This window comes from Musa acuminata, chromosome BXJ2-3, assembly GCF_036884655.1.
Source record: "Musa acuminata AAA Group cultivar baxijiao chromosome BXJ2-3, Cavendish_Baxijiao_AAA, whole genome shotgun sequence".
In the NCBI taxonomy this organism is placed as follows: Eukaryota; Viridiplantae; Streptophyta; class Magnoliopsida; order Zingiberales; family Musaceae; genus Musa; species Musa acuminata.
In genome coordinates, this window is record NC_088340.1 from 43746064 (window position 1) to 43761471 (window position 15408).

At 40.4% G+C, this 15408-nt stretch overlaps 3 protein-coding genes across 5 annotated transcripts; 2 read left to right on the plus strand and 1 right to left on the minus strand.

Moving 5' to 3' along the window:
* Positions 1–105: 105 nt before the first annotated feature.
* On the plus strand, positions 106–6103 carry LOC135581359 (uncharacterized). Of its 2 annotated transcripts, none has more exons than XM_065101487.1 (9): positions 106–376; positions 470–640; positions 797–894; positions 1650–1740; positions 1846–2040; positions 2128–2384; positions 3499–3589; positions 3672–3888; positions 5672–6103. In XM_065101487.1, exons 1-9 carry the CDS (start codon positions 134–136, stop codon positions 5881–5883), a joined length of 1575 nt encoding a protein of 524 aa, XP_064957559.1. In that variant the 5' UTR covers positions 106–133; the 3' UTR covers positions 5884–6103. The 2 variants fall into 2 exon arrangements, with proteins under 2 accessions (XP_064957559.1, XP_064957560.1); XM_065101488.1 differs by having other exon boundaries at positions 110–352.
* Positions 6104–6682: 579 nt separating this feature from the next.
* LOC135608516 (lysine histidine transporter-like 8) lies at positions 6683–9829 on the minus strand. The gene is made up of 5 exons (XM_065101486.1): positions 9351–9829; positions 8901–9034; positions 7641–8068; positions 7407–7538; positions 6683–7297 (listed from the first exon to the last, which is right to left on the minus strand). The coding sequence occupies exons 1-5, from the start codon at positions 9794–9796 to the stop codon at positions 6812–6814; spliced, it is 1626 nt and encodes a 541-aa protein (XP_064957558.1). The 5' UTR covers positions 9797–9829; the 3' UTR covers positions 6683–6811.
* A 2179-nt stretch (positions 9830–12008) lies between these two features.
* On the plus strand, positions 12009–14742 carry LOC135608517 (axial regulator YABBY 5-like). 2 transcript variants are annotated; one of them, XM_065101491.1, is made up of 6 exons: positions 12009–12343; positions 13429–13548; positions 13690–13810; positions 13959–14016; positions 14136–14211; positions 14481–14742. In XM_065101491.1, exons 1-6 carry the CDS (start codon positions 12200–12202, stop codon positions 14541–14543), a joined length of 582 nt encoding a protein of 193 aa, XP_064957563.1. In that variant the 5' UTR covers positions 12009–12199; the 3' UTR covers positions 14544–14742. The 2 variants fall into 2 exon arrangements, with proteins under 2 accessions (XP_064957563.1, XP_064957562.1); XM_065101490.1 differs by having other exon boundaries at positions 12012–12343; positions 13956–14016.
* Positions 14743–15408: the final 666 nt, after the last annotated feature.

Consider the following 15408-nt stretch of genomic DNA (forward strand, 5'->3'; position numbering starts at 1 on the left):
TACGTTTCCATTAAATATTATTTTTTCCTAAAACGAAATCTTGACCGTCCATCGATCACGTAATGATCAATTTAGCGCGTTGGATCCAGTGAACCCCCTCATCATCGCCGTCCAGTGCGTTCGCAGGCGATTCATGCTTCGGCGGAGACGGGGAAGAGGAATCTACTTTACGGGGAAGAAGTCGGGTCGGAGGTGGACCGGAAACGGCGAGCGGATGGAGGAAGAGGAGGGTAACGAGTGTCCTCCCGAGAACCAAGAAAAGAAGCCGCGTGAAGGCGGAGGCGGCTGGGGCTTCTCCTCGTTCTCCATTTTCTCGAATCTCCAGAAGGCCGCCGAAGAGATCTCCATAAACGTTGGTGCTCTTCTACCGATTATCGTCGGTCTACTGTTGCATCTCAAATTTAGATTCAAAGGAAAAAGAAGCGAAGAATCGTAGTAAAAGGATTGCTTTGTTCTTGTTCGGGATCAGGCAGTTGAAGCCATCAAGAACGCGGGCACCACCGACTTGCAGAGCATGGACCCTGATGCTGCGCAAGAGCAAGAGCGCAAAGGGGGAGAAGACGAAAGTGAGAACAATAAACTTCGCAAGTCCGCGTTGGATAGATTGGAGAAAGCCAGTGAGGATTCTCTGTTCGGTCAGGTGAGTTAGATGTTAGAGGATCCCCACTGCAATGGTTATTCACATGTGTCTCTTTCTTGGACGTTCCTTTGGTGGTGGCTCTTTCCGTGTATTCATGTATGGAAGGTTATTATATGGGGCTTGTCTACTTGACATCTTTGATCTCATGATATGTAGGGTCTCAAGGTATTGGACAATTCAGTGGAAACTTTTGCTTTCGGAGCATGGAGTGCATTGGGTAATGCTTGGAAGGGGGGTTCGAGGCTGGTCGGTAGGTATGGTGTTTCTTTTCCTCTACCTCCGTCGGTTGCCTAGGGCAATTTACAGGATCGATTACAAGTATAAACTCAATGTTCCTTGAAGGAGAGAGATCCTAATTGGTTTTGATGAGTTCATCGCAAATGATACTATGACACTTTCTGATGACCCTTCTGATTGGTGCATGAGGTTGTTACAAAATTAGTGGCGTTCCATGCTGTAGCACATTATAAAGAAATTGGAAAAGAGGCATCATATCTAACTAGGGAAAAAAAAGATTTTAATTTTGGCTACTATTGTTTGATGACCAATTTACTTCAGTTAAACCGGCTTTATTCTGCCTTTTGCTGGCACAACCTGATATTTTCCAAGCCCTTCACTTGGAGAGTGAATGACTGCTGGCTTTGTGTGCAGCATTTATTGTCAGGATGGTTGTATTAATTTTGTTTCTTGGTTATACTGAGTTTATCGATGTGAACTTGTTGATACTCCAACTTATATTTTCGGTTTTTCACTTGTAACCATCCTTGATTTTCAGGCTAGCCAGTTATGTCCGTGAGTTGTTTTGAAGTTTTATAATGTGCTGTCTGAATTCACATAAATATCATTAGTACAATGCTTTCTAGATGTTTATTGTTTATTAGTTTTTCAATTCTGAGTAGTATTTCATATATTGTTCCACTATGTTATTTTCTAAGCAGGGAAACCGTTTGGACCTTTTACATTGATTTTCAGTCAGTTTATCCACTTGACGTGAAGCTATGTCTTTCAGGTTGGAGCATTCTGCTGCAAATCTTGCTGATTCCATACAGCACGGAGACCTGCCTGGCAAAGCCACTTCTCTTGCTCCATCAATTATTGAGGTATCCTGTTATGTTAACAAACACCATAACATGCATCGATAGTGTTTTCTTTATGTATCGGTCTCTGCAGATGTATGATTTTGTTCTTTCTTTTCTGTGTATTAGACTGGGAAGACTTTTACAACAAAGGGAATGGAAGTCCTTGAGCGGGTTGGAAAAGAGACGATGGACCTGCTCATTGTTGAGACTGGTCTTGAAGTTGAGAAGGACCCCGTTAACCAACAAGCTGACGAAGAAGAGTTTGAGGAAGTAACGTTTGACAGGTGCTTTTACATTTATGGAGGTCCTGATCTTCTTGAGGTACTACTCTATCTTCCGTGAGTTTCTTTTCAGTGGTTTATACTTGCAGTTGACTTTTCATAAATTTCATTAAATATTTGGATGCAGGAACTGGAAGCACTGTCAAGTCATCATGTTTTACTATTTAACAGGCGAAAAACAAAACTTTTGGCAGAACAGAAATCCCTCTATAATGCTAAACTGCTACAGGTCCAGAAATTCTTCAGTCTGGGCACCATCGCTGAAGAAAATGGAGTTGATCCAGATATAGGAAATGTTATTGAGACAACAGCTGGTGACAGTGATACTGAGATGAAAAGGTTATGTGACTCGAGTGTCAAAAGGGCTGCTGACATTGCTGCAGGGTAATACAAAAGTCAATAGGGAACTTATTTATCATGTTGCTAACAAACAGACCTGTTACTATCTAATGCTCTCATTCTGGTTATCTGATTCTTTGTTCTTTTTGCCTCTCTCGACTGCAGTTAATACCCTGTGGCCTGCACAATTGTCGATTATAACTTGTTGAAAGTAGCATAGGATTATAAAGGCATACAAAACATGATATCAGGAGTATGTCACTAGCAAGGGAACTAGTTAAATATAGAAATGACAAGGACAGGGTATCATCATGGTTTTCTAATTTTATGGTACCTTGACTGAATTGGATGGTACATATGCAGCCATAGATTGAGATGCAAAGTTGCAAGCTACATTGGTTTGTACTTCGTACGGTGTACTAATAGACACCCTGCAAGCCACGATGTTGTTTTAAACCATATACTGGTTCATTTCTTGAGCTAGCCGATTGGTTTGAATTGTAACTAGCCGCTGATTCTGATATTAGGGTTTGCTAAAACCACTTCTTTGGCAATTTAGGACTCAGAAAGCTTTTCCACTGCAAATTTGGTAGAGGGATAAAAAAGAAAAAGGAAGAGGAGTTGAAGGATAAGAAGAAGGGGAAGGAGAAGGAAGTTTTGGTTGCACACTCTTACCCTATAACAATTAGATTCAGATTTGTTTCTTTTGGATCATTCAGTTAGAATTTAATATGGGAGAACTGAATAGGAAACTATAAAGAGCAAAAAAGATGGTTTCAGTTAAACCTTAATTTTGATCAATCATCATAATGTGCCATTAGTTAATTCAATAGAATACCTCTAGCTACAATCTTATGTTACTAACATATATGAGAAGACGATCTTCTTTGCAATATTTAAGCTTGCTTCCTATATGCTTTTTGTTTCGTTGTTTTTAATTTTTATTAAGTTGCTCTGTTGTCAATAGATTCTTTGCAATTTATACTGATTCATCTTTTGTTCTGTTTTAGCATCATCATGTTTTTTGTTTCTTTAAAAAATGAAACATTAGTTTAGTCTGAAGCCGCTACTAGTATTATGGTCCATGCCACCAATGTATGGATTCTATAAAATTAAAATTTATTTTTTCTGAATAACAAAGGGAATTTCTTCTGTACAGGTTCACATCTTCTCTTGGGGGACTTACTGAAAATGATATAATTCAGCGAGCTACTGACAGACTTGAGACAATCCACTCAGAGTGTATCCATGTATGCAGATCAAATGAGGAACTATTTTTCTATGGTACTCATTTTATGTTGTACTTATCAATTCATTGCATTTTGAATGCAGAGATTGTCAGAACTCTGTTGTTCTGCAATATCTCAAATTCTGGCTCTTGGAAAATCAGTCATTTCAAGTGCAAACAAAGCAAAGAATGAAGAAATAAGCGGTGATTCTTTGAAGATTGATTGGCCTGAAGATTCTGCCTTAAAAGCTAAGGTTATAAGATACAAGGCCCAGTCCATGACTGGAGACATGGAAACGGTTTCTAATAGTTTTATTACAGGTGAGTGATTTATGTGGGAGTTCAAGTTAGTTTTTTGCTGAACTTGGTGTATGTGTTTCCTCCAGAGAACACTTGTTAGTATTTGGCTTTTGCTACTTAGGTACCAATATTTTGAAGCTACCTAAATATAAATTTTCTTGTTTCTGTTTTCTGTAATGAACAAATGCTTTAAAACACTAGTCTCTTTCAGAATCATTTGTTTTCTGATAAAATAAGTAACCATCAGGACTAGTGTACGTCATTCTGATCTATCCGTAAACTCAATTTTTGAATATCAATTTATACAGTTGCATGTGTGTTCTTAGTTGGGTAAATCTGCTGTACTATTAGCTCAGGGTGTGTGTGACAATAAGTGAATAAGAAACGAAACGTAGTTGGTAATCCTTTTGGTAGTTTGGATGAGTAAAATACAGTCTTGAGAAGCAGAGTGTATGCCATTAGTTATAGATGTTGGTGCTAACTAGCACCAAAAGTATCACTAGCTTGTTCTAATTTTCTTTTTTCCGATCCTATTTTGGACTAAATAAGGCAGATGTTTCCTGATCTCCTTTATGAAATGAGAGGAGGAGAGTTACTGCACACCATGAAATTTGTCATTGCCTGCAAAAAGAACATTGAGAGCAGTGCTGTGAAAATTTTTGACATATTTGTACAATGGGTATTTTTACTCCTTGTCAGACTCTTTGATCGAACAACAATGGCTGATGATGCCTGCAGAATTTTCTGGTTAAGGCTTATGTAGTGATGGTTACAGGTCCATGTAAAAATATGTTTATCTATTGTGCATATTTATATGTGTATATGCATGTCTGTACATATGTGACTATATTGATATACATATTTATATGTATATATTCATGTCTGGATATGTGTGAATATATTGATATACATATATTTACAGGTTGATCAAAAAGTGGGATTTCTTGGTTTCAGTGAAAATTTTAACACTGGTTTCAAAGTCATCGATACTAAATTGTTGATGTGGTTCTACCCTTGCTGAAGTGCTCCTATTACCAAAGATCATGAGTTTTCAAATTCATTTGCCCACTCATTAAGTGGCAAAAAATTATGCAATAACATACTGCTTCGTTTGATACAAGGTAATGGATACGCAAATGAGCTTCAATATCATGATTTTTTCTATGGAGACACTCTGGAGAATGCATATCATGTTTGGATCTCCAATTTAGGTATCTTGTACTAGGTTGTGTTGAATTTAGAAATTGACCTGATATATAGCTGACCTAAGACAAGGTTTATGTCCTTGTATATTAATCCTACTATTGATGCGGTTTGACATGCTGTAAAGCATCTCATGTGAAAGTTTAATGTTCCAAAACCTTTACCATCCATCAAGTGGTACACAGACACCGAGTGATGTAGGAAAATTGGACTATTCATGTTTGGATGATTTATTGGGTGGGCCTTAAGGTATGACGATAATTCTTATATGGAGACAGTTTTAAACTTTAAAGTTTGTCAATCGACCTTAATGTCTGAATCTTGGTTTTTGGGTCTCCTACATAAGATTTGAAAGATTTTAGAACCTTATCTGATATTAGGTCAATTTCAGACAAGCTTAAATCAATATGTACAGTTATCTGGCTGTTTCTGTCATATGTGAAAGCACTTGTTTGTTTCCATTGTAAAAAAAGGGGAATGCAACAAAAGACTTGCACATGCACCAGATTTTTTTTTAATTTTCAAATGCAGGCAGCATTGTATGTTACTTTTCCAACTTGTCTGGATTTTCTAATCAAAATTGTGCATATTATTATTTCAGGAATCTCAGACATACTAGAAGCATATCTGACAGTCAAACAAAGTGTTTCTTCTGATAAACAAGTGGGCCTCCCGCATACTTCAGTTCAAGAAAAGGCAAATGTTATTACGAACCATTTCCGAGCTGGCCAAACCAGTGCTGTGGAGAAGATTCAGGATGCTCTTCGCTACCTGACATATGTGGTTCTCTCTACCTCCATGCCAACTGTATGATATTCATGAACAATGGATAATTTTTCTAATTCAGTAGGTTTCGCTCATCAAGATTGAATTTATTTGACTGCTTTAACCCTCAGCCAGCTGTGGATTATATATATTTGCAAGGTTTTGTTTTGATGTCATTTAAATATCATTGTAGCTTATGTAGTATTGTGCCAACACTTGATCTTCTTGATATTTGTTTATAACTAGTATAAACATATGATGATCTTGAGACTGGTTTTTGTTTTGCATTCCAAAGATGGTGGTCCGTTTGACTAACCTGGCTGAACTGCCAGTTATGATGTTTGATCTTTGCATTTTGCATCCAACATGAGCTGTTGGTTTTCATTGCACCATGCAACAGATGACTGGAAGCTCTATGGCTTTTATCACATACAGTGATACAGGCTAAGAAACAACAACTAATTGTTTCCCAGAAGATGAGAATGCTGATCAAAACTGCTGTTGGAGGTAATTTTTGTTGCACTCAACTGGCTCCTTTAATCAGTTCTGCGTCTGGATAAATGAATGCTGCTTTCAGATGTTGATGTTTTATGCTTACTGCCTTTTGTTTGGTGTTCTTTCCTTTTCAAAAAGGTTAATATATGATTCTTTGCTTAAGATATTCTTTACTGCTTTTAGTTTGCTGCTTTTTTATTTCTAGACAGACAGTTAATATCCTGTTCTTTGTTTTAAGATTTCTCAGCCTTTCTTGGCTTCTCATCAGGTAAAAGATTCCAAATTTCTCAATCTCCAAATTTTAGCTCTTCCTTCTTAAATTTTAGAAGAGGGTTTGTGGAGACAAATCAAGTGGAATTTATCAAGCTATGACTTCAGAAACAAGCATCCATCACACATAATAATACATTAAAAGACAAACCTTGAGGATGACAACAACATACTTGTTGGACTTTATGCCATATATCAAAACTTTAGGAACCTAGTTAGGCTTAAAGAACTTGAGCTTTAGCCCACTGTTCACCATGCTCCAAACACCTCCTGCAGATAAGGCTAAGCTGAAAGCCATGCCGATGATGCCAAGGCTCCAATTAAGATACCAGCTGAAGCTAAACCTCTGAGGCTTCTTTATACCAATCCACATGAAACAAGGGTAAGCAAAGGTGACAGGGAGAGTGAGACCACCCAACAGGCCAGCCAAGCTAGAGAGGAAAGGCAGTGCTACCCCGATGAAGAACGAGATGAAACCGTAGAAGACTCGGAACCCAGATCGGACCCAAATCGAGCAGGGTCGATTCGTTCGGCTGGTGTAACCTGCCTCGAAACTGTCGAACACAGGCATGGAGTATATCTGGAAGCTACTGAGGCAATTGAACACCACCAAGAGGAATGTTGTTGCCAGAAGTCCCCTAGGGATATCATGGCTGTGAAAGGCGTAAAGAGCATTCAGTATTCCTCCTGCTGGCATCTGGAAGATGTAACCAAAGTGTGATCATATCATACTATACAAAATCCTTGAAGGAAAATACCATCACAGATTCTTCTAAACACAATATTGGCTATGATACTATACTTACCAGGTTTCCGTAGGCCCAGAAGCCTCCAATGGCGATAGGGAATAAACACAAGGCTATAAGAAGATAAGCAACCTTAGCTCCTCTCCACATTGGAACATGTGCAGGATGTTTGAAGGTCGATGGCATTGTTGCCTGGATATCAAGTAACAGCAGATTTCATAAACCAATCGAAAGTGGTGAAAGCTAACCAAAGCTCAGTTTGGCATACTAATATTTGAGATCAGGAGCTAATACCTGAATCTCTAGAGCAAGATTGTGTCCTCTGAATGCAAATGCTATTATGCCGAGGGCATTCAAGATTGAAAAAGCTGTGGCACCGAAAGAAGTGGATGCCAGGGGCTGATAAGAGATGGAAGGTGGCCTTTCTTGACTGACCGAGAGGACCCAGGCCATGGTAGCATAAGTGATTGCTGTTACGGCTCCGATAAGAGAGAGCCCAGCAATGGAGTTGAGGTTTGGAAGCTGAGACAGGACAATGCACAATATTGTGAATACAAGATACCACTCGACAGTTGAAAGCGGGTTTGATGAACAAAGGGATCCACAGACGATCTGGAAAAAGAGCTTCATTGTTTCCCCTCCGATTAGAATCAGTGCAGTCGCAGTTCCTGCCGATAAGTAAACTGTTGGGAATAAGGCGAGCCAAACACCTAACCTTTCTCCTGAAGAAAAAGATAATTTACTTATTAGCAGTGTGAAAACCAGAAACATCGACTTTAGTACATACACAAACATTACGACATCTCTATACCTCTAGCAGACATTTTTATTCCCCAAGTAAGAAGAAGTTAGGCTCATGATAGAGAAATACTCAAATGTTCATGGATCCAATTTGTGGCTCGCAATATAATCTTAATATCAATAAACAAAATCTCCTTTAGTTGGCATTTCAGAATATTTCATTTTGCAGGCCATACTGCCATCTTTTTCTCGATACGCTCCAGGTAATTCATGGCCTAGGCACAATGTGATAACCATGATAAAGAGAGCCCATATTTGCTGAAGAAGCTTCAACAAGCACCGAAAGGAATGTGCTGCTAAATGTCTCTTTAACAAGTAGGTAAACTTTAATCGAAACTTCTGTTAGAATTAACCACCTTTACACCACACACAACACTTTTGTAGACAAAGGTAGCGATAATGTATACAGCATGTCAACAATATGATTCTTCACTCTATTATAATTTTTTCTTCCAAACAAATAATTCAAGATTGAGCTGCTCAACATATTATGGTACAATGCAGATCAAGAACTGCAACAAATTGGGACTTCGTATTTGATAAATGTGATTCTTTCAAGACAATTATAATCTCCGAAAAAGAAGTTTGTCCATCTCCGCCATGTTTACAGGGAAATGAACATAAATTTGGTTGTAATATGAAATCAACATGGTAATAGGACATCAAAAAATTTCCCACATACCTGTATGTGATCTTAGCTATCTATATTCAATTCATGAAGTCAAAAAGAATGAAGGAGAAGAGCAGCCTCACCAAATGCAGCCTGTGCAAGCTCCACATATCTATTGTATCTTCTGCCAGGCACAGCTTCATGTAGCTTAACCAGAATCCAGAGAGTGTAAAGTTGCCAAAAGTAAGCAATGGTCAGAGCTATCATGCCCCAACTCCTGCAATCCAAGTCATCAAGCTTTAGAACAGCATACAATGAAACATGTGACAGCCATCTTATTCTCTTCAACAATGGCATCTTCTGGTCAAGGACAGGAATAAGATTACAAGCTTGACCAGAAGGAAAGGTGATGTTCTCTACAGATCAATGGATGGTTAATTCTCCATGCAGATGAACCAGTTTCCACCACATTGTACCCAATGCATGCCAACGATATGCTATAATGTCGTACAAATCAAGCAGTAATGAGACCCAAAAGAGACAGTACAGTATCAAGCAAGTAGAGCGGAAGAGAGGAGGAGAGAGATGGTGACCATCCGAGGAAGGCGAAGGCGACGGGGAGGAGGAGGGCCTGGAAGCCGATGCCGGCATTGAGGTTGTGGAAAGCGGCGTAGTGGGCGTTGCCGTTGCGGGACTCGGTGATGGGGAGCCAGGCGTCCTGGGGGTTGAGCTTCGTCAGGTGGCCCACCTCCTCCAGGTAGCCGCGCAGGTTCACCAGCACGCGCTTCATGGGCGTCCCCACCGTCGAAGATATCGACGGGCTCAGAAACCGCGGCGACACCATCGCTGGCGTCGGAGTCCACGACTTAACCGAGTTGGCCCCGGCTGCAGGTGCGCCGCCGCCGGGTCCAGGAGGCCGCGGCGACCGCTGGCCGGTCGGGGTCACCGTCTCCGGCGTCGAGACCCCCCGCGGGGTCGCCGGGATCGAGACCAGCTCCGCTTCCAGCCCGGGCGCCGCCCCCGTTCCTCTTTCCTCCATCGGTGAGCTGCGTGAGTGAGCGTGCGAGAAGGCAGCAGCAGTCCATTTTTATTGCTTTTTCTTCCAATTTTTCACTACATTATAAAATGACCAACCTGTCCCTCTGACAACCAGTAATTCAATCTTAATGCCCACATGACCGCATTGGATTCCCCATTCCACGTTATCTGAAGAAACAAAACGGGTAGCAGCTCGTCGGATCGAACTCGGGCTCGGTCGAATCTGGTTTGGGTCAGCAATCATCGGAATCAAACCGATACGATTCCAAGTTCGATGCGACGAGAAGAACCAGTCTCGAATTAAACCTCTTATCGGGTTCGGGTTCGGGTTAGAGGGAGACAATCCAAACAGGTCGAACGATACATCGGAGGGCTAAAGCGTAATTTCGAGTCACAATTATTTGGTACTAAAAGGAGGTCGACGGGCACGAGGAGGTCGACGGGCACGAGGAGGGCCCGATCGCCACGGTTGGTGTGCAGCGAAATGCCGATAAAGCCCTTCGGAAGCTGCCAAAACGCACCAACAAAGATCCGCAGGAGAAGGTTACCCTGGTAATTTCCCCACACTGCAAGAGTCCCTCCTCCGAAAGAGTGTGCGACCGTGAAGAAAGAGAAGAAGAAACCCAAGGCGTCGTTGAAAGCAGCACCTGCCCGTCTTCTCTCTCTCTCTCTCTCATCTTTTTCCAGCTGCAGTGTGCTTATCTAAATCCGAAGCACTTTCCTGGGCCGTCTTCCTTCCTCCCTCCCTCTCACTCTCACTCGCTCTCCATCCATCCATCCATCTCTATCTCTTCTTTTGCTGCACAGCAATTATCTATTGCTGAACACTACTTTTGATGACCTTGGGACCAAAGCTGTCGTACCCATGGAGCTGTAATTAAATAGACGAAGTAACTGTTATCTGTAAGCACCGGTGGGGACTCATCAATCGCTAGACTGGAACAGTGAAGACACTGCACATCCGGTGCAAAGCAGCAACACAACGTAACGCATCTCACAGCCTCTAAACTACTAATATATATTCCCAGTTATTGGAACATTGATCATGACGCTCGATCATCATATCCTCCTGGTAAAAGCCACATCGAATGGTATAACAGCTGCTGTGAACATGATGAAACCAAATGCAAGCTCCGAAAACAAAGTCGCCCCACCTGCCAAGATCGTGACATGGACTGTGTCCTCTTGCTGAAACATGGAACCGAGCTCTCCGAAGAGAGCCCACCTGCCGACCAAGCCAAGGAGAAGAGAATAAGAATCTAGTGCAATCATGTCTCTCTGTGAGAAGAGACCATGTACTTCATCCTAATCTCCATAGATCTAAGTAAGACCAAGCTTATGTCGCTCGGGCATGTCGTAGCTTAAGATCATGCTAATCCGTGTAACTCGAGATGATAAACCAGCTGAGATAGCCGAAGAAGACAGCTTCAGGATGAAGCCAAGCATTCAGGGACCAGCGGAGCGCTGCAGAAAAGATTCGAGCACCAAACATGTCACTTGTTGTGGTCTCTTCAAGTCGTTGAACCATCTCGCCCATTTCCTCAGGATTGGGACAAGACCTTCGTGCTCCATCTAACTTGTCCACTACCACCTTTAACCTGTTGTCGTTCTTGAGATTTCACGTCGATGAGAGGGAGCAGAATGGTTATGGCTCCAGGATCGGTCCCTGTCAAATCATTGCTGTGAGTTTCGATTCGATCATAATTGCTTAAAGTTTGAATTCGATTCGATATGTGATAGATCACAAATTTGAGTTCATATATGAACGTCATGTATATCGTTTAAATATAAATATTTTTCTAAAAAATATTGAGTGTTGTTTTTAGCTCTATAGTCAGATTGAATAAGAGTCTGATGAGTATATTATCATTAACTTAAATTTAAATAATTTTATGTTGAACATGAAACTATCACAATTTAGCTGAGTTACATTAATAATTTACCAATACTTCAAACGATCTTAGATCAAAAGTAGACAAAGATTTGGATCGTCGTCGTAAACGTGTGAGACGTGTCAGTATATTGGATCGACGTAAACATGTGAAAATGTCCTATAATAATTAACTTAGGCTTAAATATTTTTGAATTAGCAATTCAAATTCAATGAAATTAATGATCAATTATGGGTTAGATTTAAATATTTAACCAAACAAATTGAGAATATTATCTCGAGAGCTATCGCTCCTCTCTCTCTCTCTCTCTCTCCTTCCATAGTCAATTTTTCTTTTGTCTTCTGCATCGGCAAAACGCCACCTTAACCTTCAGGCAATCTCAGACCTTCCATCCTCTTTTCTCACACTCCAATAGAACAATTCCCTCGTTATCCATTAGTTAGCCACTCCCGTATGTCTTCTTCTTCCAAGCACCTCGTCGATCCTCATATGCAGAAGAAAAGGAGCGTCGTATGTTGATATATAGCCACTCGTCTTCTCTCTTCCTACCTAAAGCTTCTCTCGTAGCATATGCTCAACCGGCCGGCGATCGGAGATCGATGTCGACGCAGCAAGTTTGCTACGTTCACTGCAGCTTCTGCAACACAATCCTCGTGGTAAAAGCCGCAGCCATCTTCCTTCTCTCCCTGCCAATTCGATCTGGTCTCTACTTGTTCAAGAAGGATGTACATATGCGTAGATAGCTCCAACTTTGGTCATGGATGAAATTTCCCTTTTCTAAGACTATTTTTCATGAACATTAGCTTTAAATATACCGAGAGAAGAATATTAGGTTACATGACCGATCTGATGTATCTGCTCATGTTCTTGAAGGTCTCTTAGATGATAATTTTCTCTGTCTTGAAACCCTAATCTGCATTGGCATGGCTATGAACATATATAGAGAGACGCGCCTTTAGATTTCAGTAACATGAAACATTAGAAGTGAGTTGAACTATGGCTTCAGAAGCAGCAAATGTTTGGGATTCCTACAGATCTGATTCCCCCAACACCTCGGAGAAGTCCGAGCTTCATGCATGTGAACCCAACTAAAGGACGCAAAAATCCAGCCAACGTTTCTTGATGCTTTGGCGTCGTTCAAATGCTACTGTTTCTTCTCTCGTAGCTTTCCTTCTTTTTGCGTTCGGTCGGACACAATAAGTTCATCATTCATATCTATCGCAAAGAATGTACAGCTTCACGTAGATAGATGTGAAGATCTATTAGTCTGCCGTACGTGTGTCATCGCATCATCTCTCCATTGTTTTCTTGGGAGCAACGAGGCCCGAAAGCATACTGCAAAGAAAAAAACACGTTTATTTTGTTGCTTGCAACGTGGAGCTTCTTTCATGTCAGGAAGCTCCTCGGGAAGAGAGAGAACAAGAGTTCAGATAGAAACAATGGAGGATACTCGGGGGAGATTTCTGTAAGAACTGAGAAAAGAAGTCACAAAGAGTCTTTCTCCTCAGCTTCAAGTTCTTGATATTGGATAATTATTTTGATTCATTAGTCTCTACGCTAACATCTTTCCATAAACTTCTCGCTAAGATTTTGCTAGGTTAGATTCTGTGCCTATAGATAGATGAAATATAGCTGAGTTCATGAGCTATTTATGTGAAATCATAGTTCCTTATTATTCTGAGATTTCTTTTCTCTACCTATAACTCCATTTTTGTTTTCCTTGTTGATATTCTAACTACAGGTCAATATTCCATGCAACAACTTGTTCGACAATGTGACAGTACAATGTGAGAACTGTGCAAATATGTTGTCTGTCAATTTTGGTGCTCAGTTTCAGAGACTCCCTCTCCAAGATATTCAGGTTCTACACTTTTTGTTATGATTCAAACATATATATATTTGATCTGTTTCTGTGAATGCTACTGTCTGAGATTAGAACTCGGAACAGAAAGACAGCAGCACAGTATAATGTTCATCAACTGAGGTCATGACTTGTTGGCAGCATCACAGTATAGGATCTCAAGGACTCCACAGGGATTGTGGATCTTCTTCCTCCAAATGCGCCGGGATAGATACGATGAACTCAACGAAGAGCATCAAGCAACAAATGCTTCGAGTTCGCAGTAAGCCTCGTGCATCATCCTCAGAAACACGAATCTGACACTCAATACTCCCCACAAAATCAAGATTTTGATGTGTTTGATTTGTTGGTTTCTCATTTCCTTTCGCTTCTTCTCTGTACGATCTATGTGGCGCTCAATAATGCAGCAGCAGCAGCAGCAGCTGGGAAAAGACGTCGTGTGCCTTCTGTGTACAATAGATTTATCAAGTGAGTGCTTTAAACTTTGGCTTCGATCTTTGGTTTGATTGTGCCAACTGATAAGGACAGACTACTTTTAACTCTGACATGTACCGCATGTCACTTTGCTGTTCCTCTTTTGCCCACAGAGAAGAGATAAGAAGATTAAAAGCAAGAAATCCTGACATTAGCCATAGGGAAGCTTTCAGCACTGCAGCAAAAAATGTAAGAAGTTCTTCATGTTCTGAGATCACTCGACTTCCAGGATAAGTAGATGTTAGGAAAGAACGATGACAACATATTAGGATAGCTACTATGCTGAAACTACATTTTTCCTGCGAATGAAATCGACCTAAAATGCATACTATTCGATCAATATCAGAGATTTCTGCTTTTCTTTTAGTGCAACTTTCTACCGTACTCTTTCTGATAAGTTTCTCGAGAAAAGAAAAGCTTATGCAGCAATCCGATTACTTACTCTGTGTTCTTTGCAGTGGGCACACTTGCCTCGCATTCATTTCGGGCAGTCTGTCGAGGGGAATCAACAGTTGTGGTGATACAATGATTGCCGTCAAGCACAAAGGGATGGCAGTCACTGTTTGTGTGGCTTCTCACGAAGAACATGCAATTATCAGTTTGCAATGGGATTTAGACCGACAAAACATTCACAGTGAAAAGTAATCTGAGGCAATACTTTATATCTTTCCGTACTTTTTCTAAGCTTCAAAATCTATAATTTATGCTGTTGATTGTGTATATAGCTTTTTTACATCCATATCATCTCTAAATTAAGAGTAATGGCCACGGCATGATTTGATTGACCTCAACTATTACCCATCTCGATTTGGTCTGTCGTTTTCAACTTCTGTCGAGGAAATCCTCTGTTAAGAAAAATTCTTCCTCGTAATCTGTATAAATATGAAAGGGACATGTTAATGTATTCAAGCTAAAACTTCTTCGATAAAGCTTCTTCAATAATTCTTTTTATCTTCTATTCTTTCCAACATGGTATCAGAGCGGGTGAGACGAGCGAGGCTCCACAACCATCGAAGCTTGTCATTCACCACATCCCTTGCCTCTACAGAGTAAAGAAGGGGGGAACTCTTTCCTTTACTACAGCTTCCTCCTCTACTGCAACTTCCTTCTCTACTACAGCTTCTTTCTTTGCTGTAGCTTTCTTCTTTATCGTAGCCACCGCCATCGTCACCAGCCACAACAATAGTGCTCCATTTGTACCATAATTGTATCAAATCAATATATATTCAAGTCGTATTCTCTTGTAAATTAAGAATTTTTAAAAAATATATGAAAAGAAATATTATGATTTTAATATTAAATTAAATATTTACATTAGTTAATAATTGAAGGTTGAATGTGTTAGATACTTTGGCAAATTACTATAAATCTTCTTAGTTGAATCCT